The 14,717-nt window shown below is 47.3% G+C and overlaps 1 protein-coding gene across 6 annotated transcripts; it reads left to right on the top strand.

Annotated features, from left to right (window-relative positions):
- Window positions 1-4,434: 4,434 nt before the first annotated feature.
- Window positions 4,435-13,719, top strand: LOC133372274 (F-box only protein 44-like). Of its 6 annotated transcripts, none has more exons than XM_061600631.1 (7): window positions 4,533-4,636; window positions 5,316-5,501; window positions 6,028-6,296; window positions 8,097-8,271; window positions 10,950-11,045; window positions 11,875-12,004; window positions 12,448-13,679. In XM_061600631.1, exons 3-7 carry the CDS (start codon window positions 6,053-6,055, stop codon window positions 12,703-12,705), a joined length of 903 nt encoding a protein of 300 aa, XP_061456615.1. In that variant the 5' UTR covers window positions 4,533-4,636; window positions 5,316-5,501; window positions 6,028-6,052; the 3' UTR covers window positions 12,706-13,679. The 6 variants fall into 6 exon arrangements, with proteins under 6 accessions (XP_061456612.1, XP_061456611.1, XP_061456615.1 ...); XM_061600632.1 differs by having other exon boundaries at window positions 5,313-5,501; XM_061600633.1 differs by having other exon boundaries at window positions 4,564-4,626.
- Window positions 13,720-14,717: the final 998 nt, after the last annotated feature.

Below are 14,717 nucleotides of genomic sequence, written 5' to 3'. Positions count from 1 at the left end.
CTTGGGGGTTCTCCTAGAATTATCTCTGTCACTTGAGGCTCAGGTAGCCTCGGTGGCACGGAGTGCCTTCTACCAACTTCGGTTGGTGGCCCAGCTACGTCCCTATCTGGACAGGGATAACTTGGCTTCAGTTGTCCATGCTCTGGTAACCTCTAAATTAGATTACTGCAATACACTCTACGTGGGGCTGCCTTTGAAGACGGTTCGGAAACTGCAGCTTGTGCAAAATGCAGCAGCCAGATTGGTAACAAGGACCAGACGGTCCGAACATATAAAACCCATTCTGGCCCACTTGCACTGGCTGCCTTTATGTTTCTGAACTCGATTCAAGGTGCTGGTTTTGACCTATAAAGCCTTACACGGCTTGGGACCACGATACCTGATGGAACGCCTCTCCCGATATGAACCAACCTGTACACTACGTTCAAGATCAAAGGCCCTCCTCCGGGTGCCTACTCCAAGGGAAGCTCAGAGAATGGCAACAAGGGAGAGGGCCTTCTCAGTGGTGGCCCCCAAATTATGGAATGATCTCCCTGACGAGGTGCGCCTGGCACCAACACTGTTATCTTTTCGGCGCCAGGTCAAGACTTTCCTCTTCTCGCAGGCATTTTAGCATGTGTTTTATATTGTTTTAAATTTTTAAATTGTGTTTTAAATTGTGTTTTAAAAGATGTATTTTAAATTGTATTTGTTTTTAGTTACTGGAAACCGCCCAGAGAGCTTCAGCTATGGGGCGGTATACAAGTATAATAAATAAATAAATAAATAAACGGTAGCCTTGTACACCAAGGTGCACAACAGATGCAATTTTCCTCAGTTATTATTGGCGTTGAATTTATGCCCCATCCTCCCTCCTAGGTGGCATATGGGGCTCTCCTCCCTTCTACATTATTCCTCACAACAACCCTGTGGGGTAGGTTAGGCTGAGAGTTGGAGGCTGGCCCAAGCTCACCCCAGTGAGCTTCACGCCTGAGCAGGCATTTGAACCCTGCTCTTCCAGGTCCTAGAGTCTGGCACCCTACCCACTACACCACACTGGAGCTACAGCAAGGGTGGGGAAACTTCACTGGTTGAACATCTGCCTGTGTGGCACGGCCACAAGGCAACACTGATTGATACCTCTATGAAATCTATAAATACATTCAAAGCAGGAGACCATCTAGGGAGGCGATTGGACCCTTGGATGATAAGGGAGTCGAAGGTGTACTAAAGAACGATAAGGAGATTGCAGAGAAGCTAAATGAATTCTTTGCATCTGTCTTCACAGTGGAAGATATAGGGCAGATCCCTGAACCTGAACTAACATTTGCAGGAAGGGATTCTGAGGAACTGAGACAAATAGTGGTAACGAGAGAGGAAGTTCTAGGCTTAATGGACAATATAAAAACTGACAAATCACCAGGCCCGGATGGCATCCACCCGAGAGTTCTCAAAGAACTCAAAGGTGAAATTGCTGATCTGCTAACTAAAATATGTAACTTGTCCCTCGGGTCCTCCTCCGTGCCTGAGGACTGGAAAGTGGCAAATGTAACGCCAATCTTCAAAAAGGGATCCAGAGGGGATCCCGGAAATTACAGGCCAGTTAGCTTAACTTCTGTCCCTGGAAAACTGGTAGAAAGTATTATTAAAGCTAGATTAACTAAGCACATAGAAGAACAAGCCTTGCTGAAGCAGAGCCAGCATGGCTTCTGCAAGGGAAAGTCCTGTCTCAGTAACCTATTAGAATTCTTTGAGAGTGTCAACAAGCATATAGATAGAGGTGATCCAGTGGACATAGTGTACTTAGACTTTCAAAAAGCGTTTGACAAGGTACCTCACCAAAGACTTCTGAGGAAGCTTAGCAGTCATGGAATAAGAGGAGAGGTCCTCTTGTGGATAAGGAATTGGTTAAGAAGCAGAAAGCAGAGAGTAGGAATAAACGGACAGTTCTCCCAATGGAGGGCTGTAGAAAGTGGAGTCCCTCAAGGATCGGTATTGGGACCTGTACTTTTCAACTTGTTCATTAATGACCTAGAATTAGGAGTGAGCAGTGAAGTGGCCAAATTTGCTGACGACACTAAATTGTTCAGGGTTGTTAAAACAAAAAGGGATTGTGAAGAGCTCCAAAAAGATCTCTCCAAACTGAGTGAATGGGCGGAAAAATGGCAAATGAAATTCAATATAAACAAGTGTAAGATTATGCATATTGGAGCAAAAAATCTGAATTTCACATATACGCTCATGGGGTCTGAACTGGCGGTGACCGACCAGGAGAGAGACCTTGGGGTTGTAGTGGACAGCACGATGAAAATGTCGACCCAGTGTGCGGCAGCTGTGAAAAAGGCAAATTCCATGCTAGCGATAATTAGGAAAGGTATTGAAAATAAAACAGCCGATATCATAATGCCGTTGTATAAATCTATGGTGCGGCTGCATTTGGAATACTGTGTACAGTTCTGGTCGCCTCATCTCAAAAAGGATATTATAGAGTTGGAAAAGGTTCAGAAGAGGGCAACCAGAATGATCAAGGGGATGGAGCGACTCCCTTACGAGGAAAGGTTGCAGCATTTGGGCCTTTTTAGTTTAGAGAAAAGGCGGGTCAGAGGAGACATGATAGAAGTGTATAAAATTATGCATGGCATGGAGAAAGTAGATAGAGAAAAGTTCTTCTCCCTCTCTCATAATACTAGAACTCGTGGACATTCAAAGAAGCTGAATGTTGGAAGATTCAGGACAGACAAAAGGAAGTATTTCTTTACTCAGCGCATAGTTAAACTATGGAATTTGCTCCCACAAGATGCAGTAATGGCCACCAGCTTGGATGGCTTTAAAAGAAGATTAGACAAATTCATGGAGGACAGGGCTATCAATGGCTACTAGCCGTGATGGCTGTGCTCTGCCACCCTAGTCAGAGGCAGCATGCTTCTGAAAACCAGTTGCCGGAAGCCTCAGGAGGGGAGAGTGTTCTTGCACTCGGGTCCTGCTTGCGGGCTTCCCCCAGGCACCTGGTTGGCCACTGTGAGAACAGGATGCTGGACTAGATGGGCCACTGGCCTGATCCAGCAGGCTCTTCTTATGTTCTTATGTTCTTAAATCCATCCAGTCGTCATTTCCTCCCACACTGTATAGTTATAGGGCATATTATTTTATTTCATTGTTCCTCACTCTACGATTGAAACAGTCAGTGAAGAGCAAAATAATAATCAGTTTATCTGATGGAGCGCCTCCAACGCCACCAATTATGCCGGCCGACAAGATCAGCCACACAGGGCTTTCTCTCAGTCCCACCAACTAAAACAGCTAGGCTGGTAGGGACTAGAGAGAGGGCCTTCTCAGTGGCGGCCCCCACCCTCTGGAACTCCCTCCCATATGATCTTCGGCATGCCCCTTCCCTGAATGTATTCCGCCAGGCCTTGAAGACCTGGCTTTTCAGACAGGCCTTCGGGACTTCCGGGGAGGGTTAATCTTTTTGACTAATTGCCTGCTACTCTGAACTGTCACTGTTTTACTGTTTTATTGTTGTACTGTATTTATTATGATGTATTTTAATTGAGTTGTACGTCGCCTAGAGTGGCCATTGGCTAGATAGGCGACTTATAAATTATAATAATAATAATAATAATAATAATAATAATAATAATAATAATAATATATGCACATTGTCCCATCTGTCCTCAAATCTCTCTGTTGTCTTATGTCAGAAATGGACAGCTCCAGACACAGAGGGCAAACGTGGCCCTCCAGGCTGCTCTACTGGCCCTCAGAACTCTCCCCTGCCTGGTCACGCTCACTCTCCTCTGGCCCCGCCCCTCACTGGCCTCGCTTTGCACCCTTCTTTTGGCCTGGCTGGCACGTGTCCTTTGAACTCCGAGTCTCTCGCTTGCCTAGATGGAGAACTGATAAGAGGCGTGCGAGCAGCCCACTGTACGAAGGTAAAAGGGCCGTAGCTCAGTGGTTAGAGCATCTGCAGATGGTCCCAGGTTCAATCCTGGGATATAAATGGGCAGGATAGAAATCTAATAAACAAATAAGCAAAATCCCCAACGGCATCTCCAAGCAGGGCTGAGAGAGACCCCTGTCTGAAACCCTGGAGAGCCGCTGCCGGTCAGTGCGGACAATACTGAGCTAGGTAGAGCAATGGTCTGACTCAGCGTAAGGTCACACGACGCACATTTTTAGCCCGTGGCTTTCCCCGGAAAAAAAAAATCCTGGGAACTGTAGTTTGTTAAGGGTGCTGGGAATTGTAGCTCCGAAAAGGGGGTAAACTACCCGTCCCAGCATCCTCTGGGGAAAAACAATGTGCTTTATACTAAGGTAAGGTGTGTAAACGAAACATGACGCAGTTCCAGAAACGAAAGTGTAGACATACGATTGCCCAGCACGTGCTTTCTGGGCTGACTCCGGGCACCGTTGTTTACTTTCTCCCCAGCTGGGAGAACTTGATAGCTGCATCATCTTATGCAAATGAACTTCCCCGCGAGAGGAAATGATGCCTTGCGGGTCCGCCCTAGGGGAAGAGACGGTGCTGCGGCGGGAGCATTTCTCGGAATTCAGCATCTTGCTTCCAACCACTTTCGATTCTCTGCTGAGCTGGGCAGAGACGAAGCTTCTCAGCAGAGGTGCCCCTCTCCTGCCGTCTTCCCAGAGGTAAACCCAGGTAAAGCCTTTTGTTGTATGGGGGAGGCGCTGTCAGAGCAGCCAAGAGGTGTCTTCATCTTAGCCAGGATCTGCAGAATAGGGGCTGGCAGGATTCAATTTTTACCAGGAGAAAAGGCCCAGGATGTCTTTGTTGCAGAACTGGTGGTGACAGGGCCTCTGAGCATGTGCCGAGTGTTCATCCCTTTCTCCCCACAGTGGCGTACCAAGGGGGTCGGGGGGGGGCGGCCTGCCCCGGGTGCAGTCAATAAGGGGATGCAAGATGGAGTAGGGTTACCAAGTGTCCAATTTTTGGCTGGAGTTTCTGGTTTTGGGGGGTCTCCGGCTAATTTACCTTAATCACTGGATTCTCAGCTTCAATTTTTTAAAAAATTAAGTTTCTAGGTGGTCTGGTTCCTGAGATATACACCAAAACGTCAGGGCCCCCTCACAACTGTTTAATCTGTTTAACGGATCTGTATAGCAGCTCTTAGCTCCAGAGCTTGGAAACCCAGTAGTCACCCCCTAAGAAGAGCTGTGCTGGATCAGGCCAGTGGCCTATTTAGCCAGGCATTCTGACCTAAGTGGCATAGCACTTTCCCCGCTGCTTGCGGCTCCCAGAAACTGGTATTCGGAGGCACATTCTGCCCCTGCCAGTGGAGGACTTCGGCTTCCCTAAACAAAAAAAATATTTCAAGCAGGTGCTGAAAAGAGTACAACGAAGATGCCTGCCTGATGTCAAAAGGCAAGGAGTTCCAAAGTGTTGGTGATGCCACACTGAAATCAGAACTAGTGCGGAGCAAGTAGTATCTGATACCTGAAACAGTGCCAGTTTTCTTGAGGAACCTCTTGTCGCAGAATGGCAAAACTGGGAACGGAGAGACTGAGTGAGCCTTTGTGTGTTTGAATCTTTGCTAAAGGTTACACCTTCCCTGCAAATTAGTCAGGCAGAGACTTTGAGCTTTAAAATAGGAAAGAACTACTTTATTCTGGAAGTACATACTTGATAGGAAAGAGTTCTACATTTAGATAACTAGCTAAGTTGGAGACGCAAACGCTAAGCCTAGTGTTTGCCCTCATGCTTGGAGGAGAGGGAGAGACAAAGAGAAGATGTCTGCTCTCCCTGTCAAGAGAAAGAAGGATGGAGGAAGGAGATGTGGTCAACATCCTAAGTATATCAGTCTAGCAGGGAGAGTCAGCAGCAGATCAAAGGACAGGTATTAGCCTAGCAATCAGGAGGTCTCTCTAGCTACCCTTTTTAACCCTATGCAGCCTCAACCCACAAGTTGGAGTTGAACCACATATTCCAACACCTCTCCTGCTCTTGTCTATTTCCTGCTAGCAGACGGAGTGTGGTTCACTTCCCTTTGTGTGTGTGTGTGTGTGTTCCTCTGTTGCTGTTCTTCCTTGCAGGCAGCTGAATTCTTTTCAAAGTGCGATGGCGAACACTGGAGATCTCCCGGAAGACCTCCTGTTGGAAATCTTGTCTCTGGTCCCTATGAAGGACCTGATTCTCAACTGCCGCCTGGTTTGCACCCGGTGGCGAGACCTGGTGGACTTGCCGGTTCTGTGGAAGAGCATCTACCGGCGGAAGAGCAGCGACCCCGAGAAGCAGTCATCAAAGAGCGTCTTCATTTTCTCCCACCTGGAAAAGAACTTGATCAAGAACCCTTGCGGCGAAGGTGCGTCTGGGAGAAGGGAAAAAATATGATGGACAAGAACCGTTCTGAAAGTGCCTGGTATTAGCCCTGCTGGGACTGTTCCACTTATGCTGGGACTGTTCCACTTCAGAATGGTGGGTCAGATTGAACTTGAAAACGAACGCATCTGCTGCTCCAGGAGTACAGAACCTTTTTGGCCCAATGGGCCAGATTTTTATTTCCTCCCCCCCCCCCGTGGACCACTTTTGACAGGTGGCCGAGGCAACTCACCTGTCAGTCATCTGACATCATAATCAGAGACCACCTCTCCCCATTTGAACCAACCTGGATACTGTGTTCATCCTGTGAGGTCCTTTTCTGTTTTCCCCTACCTAAGGGAGGCAACGTGAAATTGGCCCTTTTCAGTGGTGGCGCTCCAACTGTGGAATGCTCTGCCCAGAGCGATCCAGCTGACACCATTGCACCAGGTGGAGATGCTTTAATTCACCCAGGCATTTTGCTCCTAATTGGTGTTCATCTTTTAGCTGGTTTTTATTTATTTATTATTTTATTAGATTTATATCCCACCTTTCCTCCCAGTAGGAGCCCAGGGCTGCAAACAAAAGCACTAAAGATACTCTAAAGCATCATATAAACAAACTTTAAAATACATTAGAACAAAACATCCTTAAAAACATATTAAAACAAAACATCTTTCAAAACATCTTTTTAAAAAAAAAAAAAGCTTTATCATAGAATAGTACAGTTGGAAGGGGCCTGTAAGGCCATCAAGTCCAACCCCCTGCTCAATGCAGGAATCCAAAGCATTCCCGACAGATGGCTGTCCAGCTGCCTCTTGAATGCCTCCAGTGTCAGAGAGCCCGCTACCTCTCTAGGTAATTGGTTCCATTGTCATATGGCTCTAACAGGAAGTTTTTCCTGATGTCCAGTCAAAATCTGGCTTCCTGCAACTTGAGTCCATTATTTAAAAACGCATTAAAAAGCAATTCCAACACAGATGCAGACTGGGATAAGGTCTCTACTTAAAAGGCTTGTTGAACGAGGAAGGTCTTCAGCAGGCACTGAAAAGTTAACAGAGATGGCTAATGTTTAAGGGGAGGGAGTTCCACAGGGTAGGTGCCACTACACTAAAGATCCATTTCCTATGTTGTACAGAATGGACTTCCTGATAAGATAATATCTGCAGGAGGCCCTCACCTGCAGAGCACAGTGATCAGCTGGGTATATAAGGGGTAAGACGATCTTTCAGGTATCCTGGTCCCAAGCTGCATAGGGCTTTGTACACCAAAACCAGCACCTTGAACTTAGCCCTGTGGGCTAATAGGCATGACATCTGTCCTCATCTATATGTTAGATGAGAGGACTTTTAGTTATCAATGTTTTTTTAATCTCTGGTGTATTTTTAAATGTTATATTAGATGCTTTTTAAAATTGTAAGTCATTCTGAGACAAAAAAATATAGTAAGAGATAAATATCATAATGATAATATCAGTTGATTGACAGGTAGGTGAGCCTGTCTGCCTATCAAAGGTGATTTGTAGGGTGGAAGGGGAGAGTTCAAGCTGGCTTTCTGCAGGGATTGGATGTGCACATGAGTTCCCCATGGAGACTCACTTTCGTAGCTGAACCACCCACGTCTCCATGTGCCCCACACCTGATGCCAGGTGTGGAGCAAGAGGGTGTGCTTTGGGGGAAATGCCTTGGCGGGTCAAATGGGGAGGGCTGGCAGGCCAAATTTGGCCGCGGGCTAGAGGTTCTTCACTCCCTGTGCTCCTGCTACCTACCCCTTCACTGTCTCTCTTTTGGGGCTCTTTCCACAGAAGGCTTCGTCTACTGGGAAGTCAAGACTCCTCCGGAGGGCCACTGGGCAATCCATGAAGTGTCTGGAAAGGGTAAAATGAAACTCAAAACGAAGGACTTTCTTCAGAGGAATTCTGATGTGGAAGCCAAGCCACACCACCTTCAGGTCAACAAATGCTTTGCTCCATGGAACGGGTGAGGAAGGTCATAGCCAGGTTTGAGCTGAAATTCATTTGCAGAGGGCAAAAGGGATTCTCACCTTCCCCCCCCCCCGTGGGAAATAATGAAATTCTGCATGTGGATAGCTCTCCCCCTAGCCCCAAATTTTAAAAAAGAAAAAGGCAGTCATCACAAAGGGTGGATCTATTTATATCAGTGGGTGACCGTTTTTTTGGCTGTCAGAGGCTGGATTTTCTAGGGAGTAATCTGTTGAGGTCCGTGTAGTAGGTGATGCTGGAGTCAAGAGTGAGTGGAACCAACCCTCTTTCCCTCTCTCTCACACACAAATCCTTCTCTCTCCCCCCCTCTGTGATACCCCATTTTCTCTTTCTCTCTCTACATCCCCTTTTCATAGAATCATAGAATAGAAGAGTTGGAAGGGGCCTATAAGGCCATCAAGTCCAACCCCCTGCTCAATGCAGGAATCCAAATCAAAGCATTCCCGACAGATGGCTGTCCAGCTGCCTCTTGAATGCCTCCAGTATTGGAGAGCCCACTACCTCTCTAGGTAATTGATTCCATTGTTGTATGGCTCTAACAGTTAGGAAGTTTTTCCTGCTGTCCAGTCGAAATCTGGCTTCCTGCAACTTGAGCCCTATATTCCGTGTCCTGCACTCTGGGACGATCGAGAAGAGATCCCGGCCCTTTTCTTTCTCATTCTCTGTCACGCACCCCTTTCTCCTCCCCCCCACCAAAAATGGACCCTCTTTGGCACCAACATGAAATTAGGCCCAGGACCAAATGTAGCCATTAGGGCCATCGGTTGTCCTCCTGTGATGTATATAAACAAGTTCAATCTAATGAGTTTTAAAATATATATATATATAAATCCACAAAGGAACAAACATGCCTGTATGGGACCACAACCATTAAAAAAAATTACCTCCTGTTTTCTCTCTCTTATCACAACACCCTTGTAAGGTGGGTTAGGGCTGAGAGAGGGCATGTGTCCCAAGGTCACCCCATAAGCTTTTCTGGCTGAGTGGAGATATTTATTACTTATTATTAGATTTATATCCCGCCCTTCCTCCCAGTAGGAGCCCAGTAGGAGATATGAACTTGGGTCTCTCTGTTCAAAGTCCAGTGCTTAAAATGGAGGAAGGTTTCCTTCAGAGGAGGGCAACAAGGATGATCAGGGGACTGGAAACCAAGCCCTATGAGGAGAGACTGAAAGAACTGGGCATGTTTAGCCTGGAGAAGAGGAGACTGAGGGGAGATATGATTGCACTCTTCAAGTACATGAAAGGTTGTCACACAGAGGAGAGACGGGATCTCTTCTCGATCATCCCAGAGTGCAGGACACGGAATAATGGGCTCAAGTTGCAGGAAGCCAGATTTCAACTGGACATCAGGAAAAACTTCCTAACTGTTAGAGCCATACGACAATGGAACCAATTACCAAGAGAGGTAGTGGGCTCTCCGACACTGGAGGCATTGAAGAGACAGCTGGACAGCCATCTGTCGGGAATGCTTTGATTTGGATTCCTGCAATGAGCAGGGGGTTGGACTTGATGGCCTTATAGGCCCCTTCCAACTCTACTATTCTATGATTCTATGAAGGCCACATATCTCAGCGGCTGAGTACCTGCTTTGTGGGCAGAAGGCCCTAGCTTCATGTTGCAGAGTAGCATAAAAGCACCTGAGTGAGCTTTGTGTGTTTGAATCTTTGCTAAATATTTCACCTTCCCCGGAATTAGTCAGACTGAGACTTTTAAGCTTCAAAATAAGAAAGAACTACTTTATTCTGGAAGTACATACTTGATAGGGAAGAGTTCTACGTCTAGGTAACTAGCTAAGTTGGAGACGCAAACACTAAGCCTAGTGTTTGCCCTTATGCTTGGAGGAGAGGGAGAGACAAAGAGAAGATGTCTCCTCTCCCTCTCTCAAGAACGAAGAAGAAACCAGAAGATGTGGTCAACATCCTAAGAATAAACAGTTTACACAGGGAGGAAGAGTCAGCAGGAGATCAAAGGATAGGTATAGCCAGGAATCCGGTCTCCTCTCTAGCTACTCTTTTTAACCCCATGCAGCCTCAACCCACCAGTTCGAGTTGAACCACATATTCCAACACTTCAGTCCCCAATGGCATCTCCAGGTAGCGCTGGGAGAGACCCCTTTCTGAAACCCTGGCGAGCAGCTGTCAGCCAGTGTAGACAATACTGAGCTAGATGGACCAAGGGCCTGTCTTGGTCTAAGGCAGTTTTCTGTGCTCTGGCCACTACACCAAGCTGCCTCTCAGGGGGTTGACAAGCTCAGGGAAGGGCAGGTCACATAGTGTCTGGCTTTTCAGTTGTGGTCTGCTTAGAAGGTCACACGCACAGGTCTTTTTAAAGCCCTGCCTCAGGGACTCGATTTCAGAGGTTCAAGTGCCTTTCTGTAAGCTCACAAAGAGGGGGGAAAGGCCGCACTGAACAACCTATGAAGTGTAGCCCTGATTGGAATCCAGATTCCCCTGGTGGGCCTCATTGAGGAAGAGTGGGGAGTCAGCCCCACGGTGCCCTTCCCCAAAGAGGGTTGCCCGCAAGCTCCATGGCCCTGACCATCATTCGTGGCCTCTGCATTAGCAACAGGATGGGGTGGTGCCTTCCTAGAACATACAGTCCAAACGCTTGGATAAGGATGGTGGTTCTTCATTATTTAAATTGATGCCTCAGGCTCTGCAGCAAGTCTCAGCTCATCGCCTTGAAGGATGCAGGCTACTGGGATCAACTGTTGGATGAAGCCAGGCCCACTATTGTGGTGAAGGACTGGTGAGTGACAGAGCAGTCTGTCCTGGCTGTGAGGGAGGTGGGGGGCACCGTAGTGAGACTCTCAAGGGCTTTTTGTGAGCCAAAGTGGGTTAGACCTGGGCTTCAGGACCACAGACAGTTCTACAGATGGCAACGTGCCCCTACAGTGATCCCTCCCACCCTGAGCCCTTATGTCGTTTGTAGGCCTTGAATACCCAGCCAGGCCCTGCCTTGCTGAGATAAGATCTACCTCCATAAAAAGGCCTACTTAGGTGGACAGTGATCACCTGGCAGTCCTCCTGGCCAGCAAGGCTGGGTCTTTGTGGCCTCGAGCCACTGATGGGAGCACACCTGCATGAACCTGAGGCTGGCAGGGGTTCCAAGGTTCAAGTCCAGAGAAGTCATAAGGAGTGGACTGCTGGGTCAGGCCTCCACAGTCCCTGTGGCTCTCAGAACCATGATTGCTCCCCATCGCAGGGTCATCAGATTCGTTGCCTGTTCACGGATGCAATGAGATAAAACCAACAACAACTATCTTGCTCCACGGCGGCCTAGAGGGGAGGGGATGTCTGTCGCTACAAATCTCTGTGGCATGCGGCTCTCTCCTCTGCAATTTTAAAGTGGCAGCCGGTTCAAATGTGACACTGGCAGTGCCAATCAGGATGGGGTTGGCACATCTTTATTTTCAAATAATCATGAGCCACTTCCCTGGCCAAAGGGGCCCAGTGGAGCAAACAACACCAGCATTGAGATTTTATTTTTCTACACCTTCGCCTAAATTTAATTCTGTGCCCAAAGTGATGGCTTTTTCCTCTGTTTCCCCCCCCCCCAAACCCTGCCACCCACATAGGTTTTATTCCTCCCTCGGCTGCTGGTACAAACTGTGCGTAAAGCTGTTGTCGGCGGACTCGGAAGTCCTCAAAGAATACTGTTCGGAGGATTGCTACGAGCATGGTTGGGAACTCGGAAAATGGCGTGAGGTAAAGTAACCCTCTTTGGGAAAATGTGTACAACGAGCTGGAACTCATGAGCACAGCCATAGGTGAATGATTCTTCAGAGGATCATTTCTCCACCCTGCAAGAACATAAGAAGAGCCTGGCTCATTGATCAGTCCAGTGGCCTAGATAGTCCAGCATCCTGTTATCACGGTGGCCAACCAGATGCCCCAATGGGAACCCCACAAGCAGGACCTGAGTGCAAGAGCAACTCTCCCCTGCTGCCGTTTCCAGCAACTGGTATTCAGGATGCCTGCAACAGAGGAGGCAAAACATAGCCATTGTGGCTAGTAGCAATTGATAGCCTTATCCTCCATGAATTTGTCTAATCCCCTTTTAAAGCCATCCAACTGAGTTGTCCTTCCTCACCTAAAGATGCAACCTCCCCCAGATCCTAACTATTCCTCCCCATCTCTCTCATCTTCAGGTTTCATACACTTTTTACTACTGCCCGCCTGGAGTCCGCTACATCCTCTTTGAACACCAAGGCAATAGTCATAATGCGCAAAAATTCAAGGATCGTATCAGAATAACCAAAAGCACCATCACCATTGGCCCATTTTGTCTAGAGAAAGAAGACTTATCTTCTGAATACTTTTACGATACTGATGACGACATTAGGGGTGTTTGGTCTTATTATGGCGACAGTGACGACTTGGGTTTTGAATTCTTTGACTGCTGGTAGAAAGTCCCCTCTGGAACATTTTCATTCTCTCCTGCAAATGCTGGGTAGAGCAAGTCCCACCCTCCCAGCTTCCCTGCAGTGACTGAAATTTGCTGACCCCATTTCTGATGATCTCTGCTTCTCTTGAGTTTATATCCTTTTTCCTTATTATTATTAAAAATGTAACAAAGCAACCAGAACAGTGGGGTCCAAAAACAAGAAATTAAAAAGATCTTGATTGCATATTGAGAACCCACAAAAGTATATAAAAATACATTTTTTCTGCACCTAGATACAAAGAAAAAGGATATATTGCAAACAAAATTTCACCGTCACAAAATCCATAGATTGTAGAAAACCTTGGGAACCTTTATATTGCTGTCTGCCTCATTAGCATGGGGAATAAACCTCCACCATTCTGCGCCAAGCGTGCCCTTTTGTGTCCTGCCTTTTGCGATCTTTATCTGGGAGTAGTAGTCCAACAACATCTAGGGACCTAAGGTTGAAGAAGTGTAATCAAGAGCTGTATCACACATTTTGACAAGGTCTTTATCCCCTAATACGGCTCTTGGAACACCGGAAGTATTTGTGTTTTCTCTTCCAGGATCGGAGGACCCTGTGCCCCTTTAGATGTTGTCAGATTCAAACCCCCATCAGCCCCAGTCAGCATGGCCAATGCTTGGGCATGATGAGACATGTAGTCCAACAACATCCAGAGGGTCCCAGATATCCCACCCGTTGTTACACTGACTTTCATGCCAGTATTTTGTGTTATGCTGTTCCATAGTTCTCTGTTAGCCACCTTGTGCTTCCCTTGGAAAGGAAAGCGGGTTAAGTCTCTCTTTTTTTGGCATGTTAACTTTACAGGGCTAAAAACTTAGGCTACAATACTAAAATGAACTCTTGCCAGGACGAAAACAAAATCCGGTACACCCAGAATATCTTTATTATATCTAACAGCACACACAACATATTGTCAAAGTGTAAAAAGCATCCTTTCCCCCTCCATACAGTAAACTGTTTACTGGTTGTAAGCCTGATCCCCCCTCCCAGACTATTTCTAGGGGTTTTTTCCCCCCTTACTCTTCTCAAAGGGGAGAAAAGGGTGTTTTCAGGCCATCAGACCGCCAACACCCTTCCAATGGTCCTTGCAGCTGTGATCTTGAACAACCACCTTGCTCTTCCCTACACTTGAGAACGTTCCCTGGAGAATCAAAAACTGAAGTCAACATTTGGTCAGCATGGATGTCATCTGCCAACACCCCTCGTGTAATGGGGGGGGGGGATGCTCCCATATATGGAATACAGGTGGAATGTATGGGGCAGTTTATACACAGAATAGAATCAAGTGGTAAAGTTTTTTCCAGGCTGCCTCTTCAGGGTGGGGGCAACATTTGACAGCACTCTCCTATGAAATGAAGAAGATGGGGTAGGGGAGTCCAGACTAGCCTTAGCCCAGAGATGACCTCCTGGGTGTACAAGGAGCAGAGTGGCGCAGCCCAAGAGCAACTTCACCGCTTGAACCTGTGGCATGTAGAAACTGACCCTAAGCTGGTTGTACTTTTCAAACTCCTTCCCTCTCTTCTAAGCAAGGCCCTTATCACCATCATCTTGAGAGGAAGGAAACATACTCCCTACTCCAGTGCCAATAAACCGTTGTCAAGGAAACGGAACAAACCAGGCTGCTCACACAACTTTCACTTGTCCCTGCACTGACAGGAAGTTCCTGCCATCGCTTTTGGCCCCGCTGCAAGGATTAGGAAGATGGTCTACAGTGAATGTGGGCTCCCAGACTCGGTTACCAAGATCAGGCCTTGCCTTACGACTACAAGTTAGTAGCTAGTCCAGAAATGACATTGCTGCCTGTTAACATCGCTGGTGGCCAAGGACGGCTAGCAATATTGCTCCTCTTTCTGCCATACGCTGCACACGGCAGCCTACTGGCAAAGTGGCCCAGAAGCCCCCTCTGCTTTTGTGGACATCTCTGCAGTGCTTGCAAAGCTCTCCAAATGACACACTTGCTACTTAGAAAC

Source organism: Rhineura floridana, chromosome 18 (genome assembly GCF_030035675.1).
Source record: "Rhineura floridana isolate rRhiFlo1 chromosome 18, rRhiFlo1.hap2, whole genome shotgun sequence".
Classification (NCBI taxonomy): Eukaryota; Metazoa; Chordata; class Lepidosauria; order Squamata; family Rhineuridae; genus Rhineura; species Rhineura floridana.
The sequence above is the reverse complement of the archived record's forward strand: the minus strand, read 5'-3'. Positions and strand labels throughout refer to the sequence as shown.

Bases quoted from the DNA above. Each gene is read 5' to 3' on its own strand.
- LOC133372274 (XM_061600627.1), top strand. From the start codon at position 4,466: ATGATGCCTTGCGGGTCCGCCCTAGGGGAAGAGACGGTGCTGCGGCGG. The intron at 4,627-6,027 runs GTAAACCCAGGT...TCTTCCTTGCAG, and splicing joins CTCCTGCCGTCTTCCCAGAG to GCAGCTGAATTCTTTTCAAA. The intron at 12,005-12,447 runs GTAAAGTAACCC...TCTCATCTTCAG, and splicing joins AACTCGGAAAATGGCGTGAG to GTTTCATACACTTTTTACTA.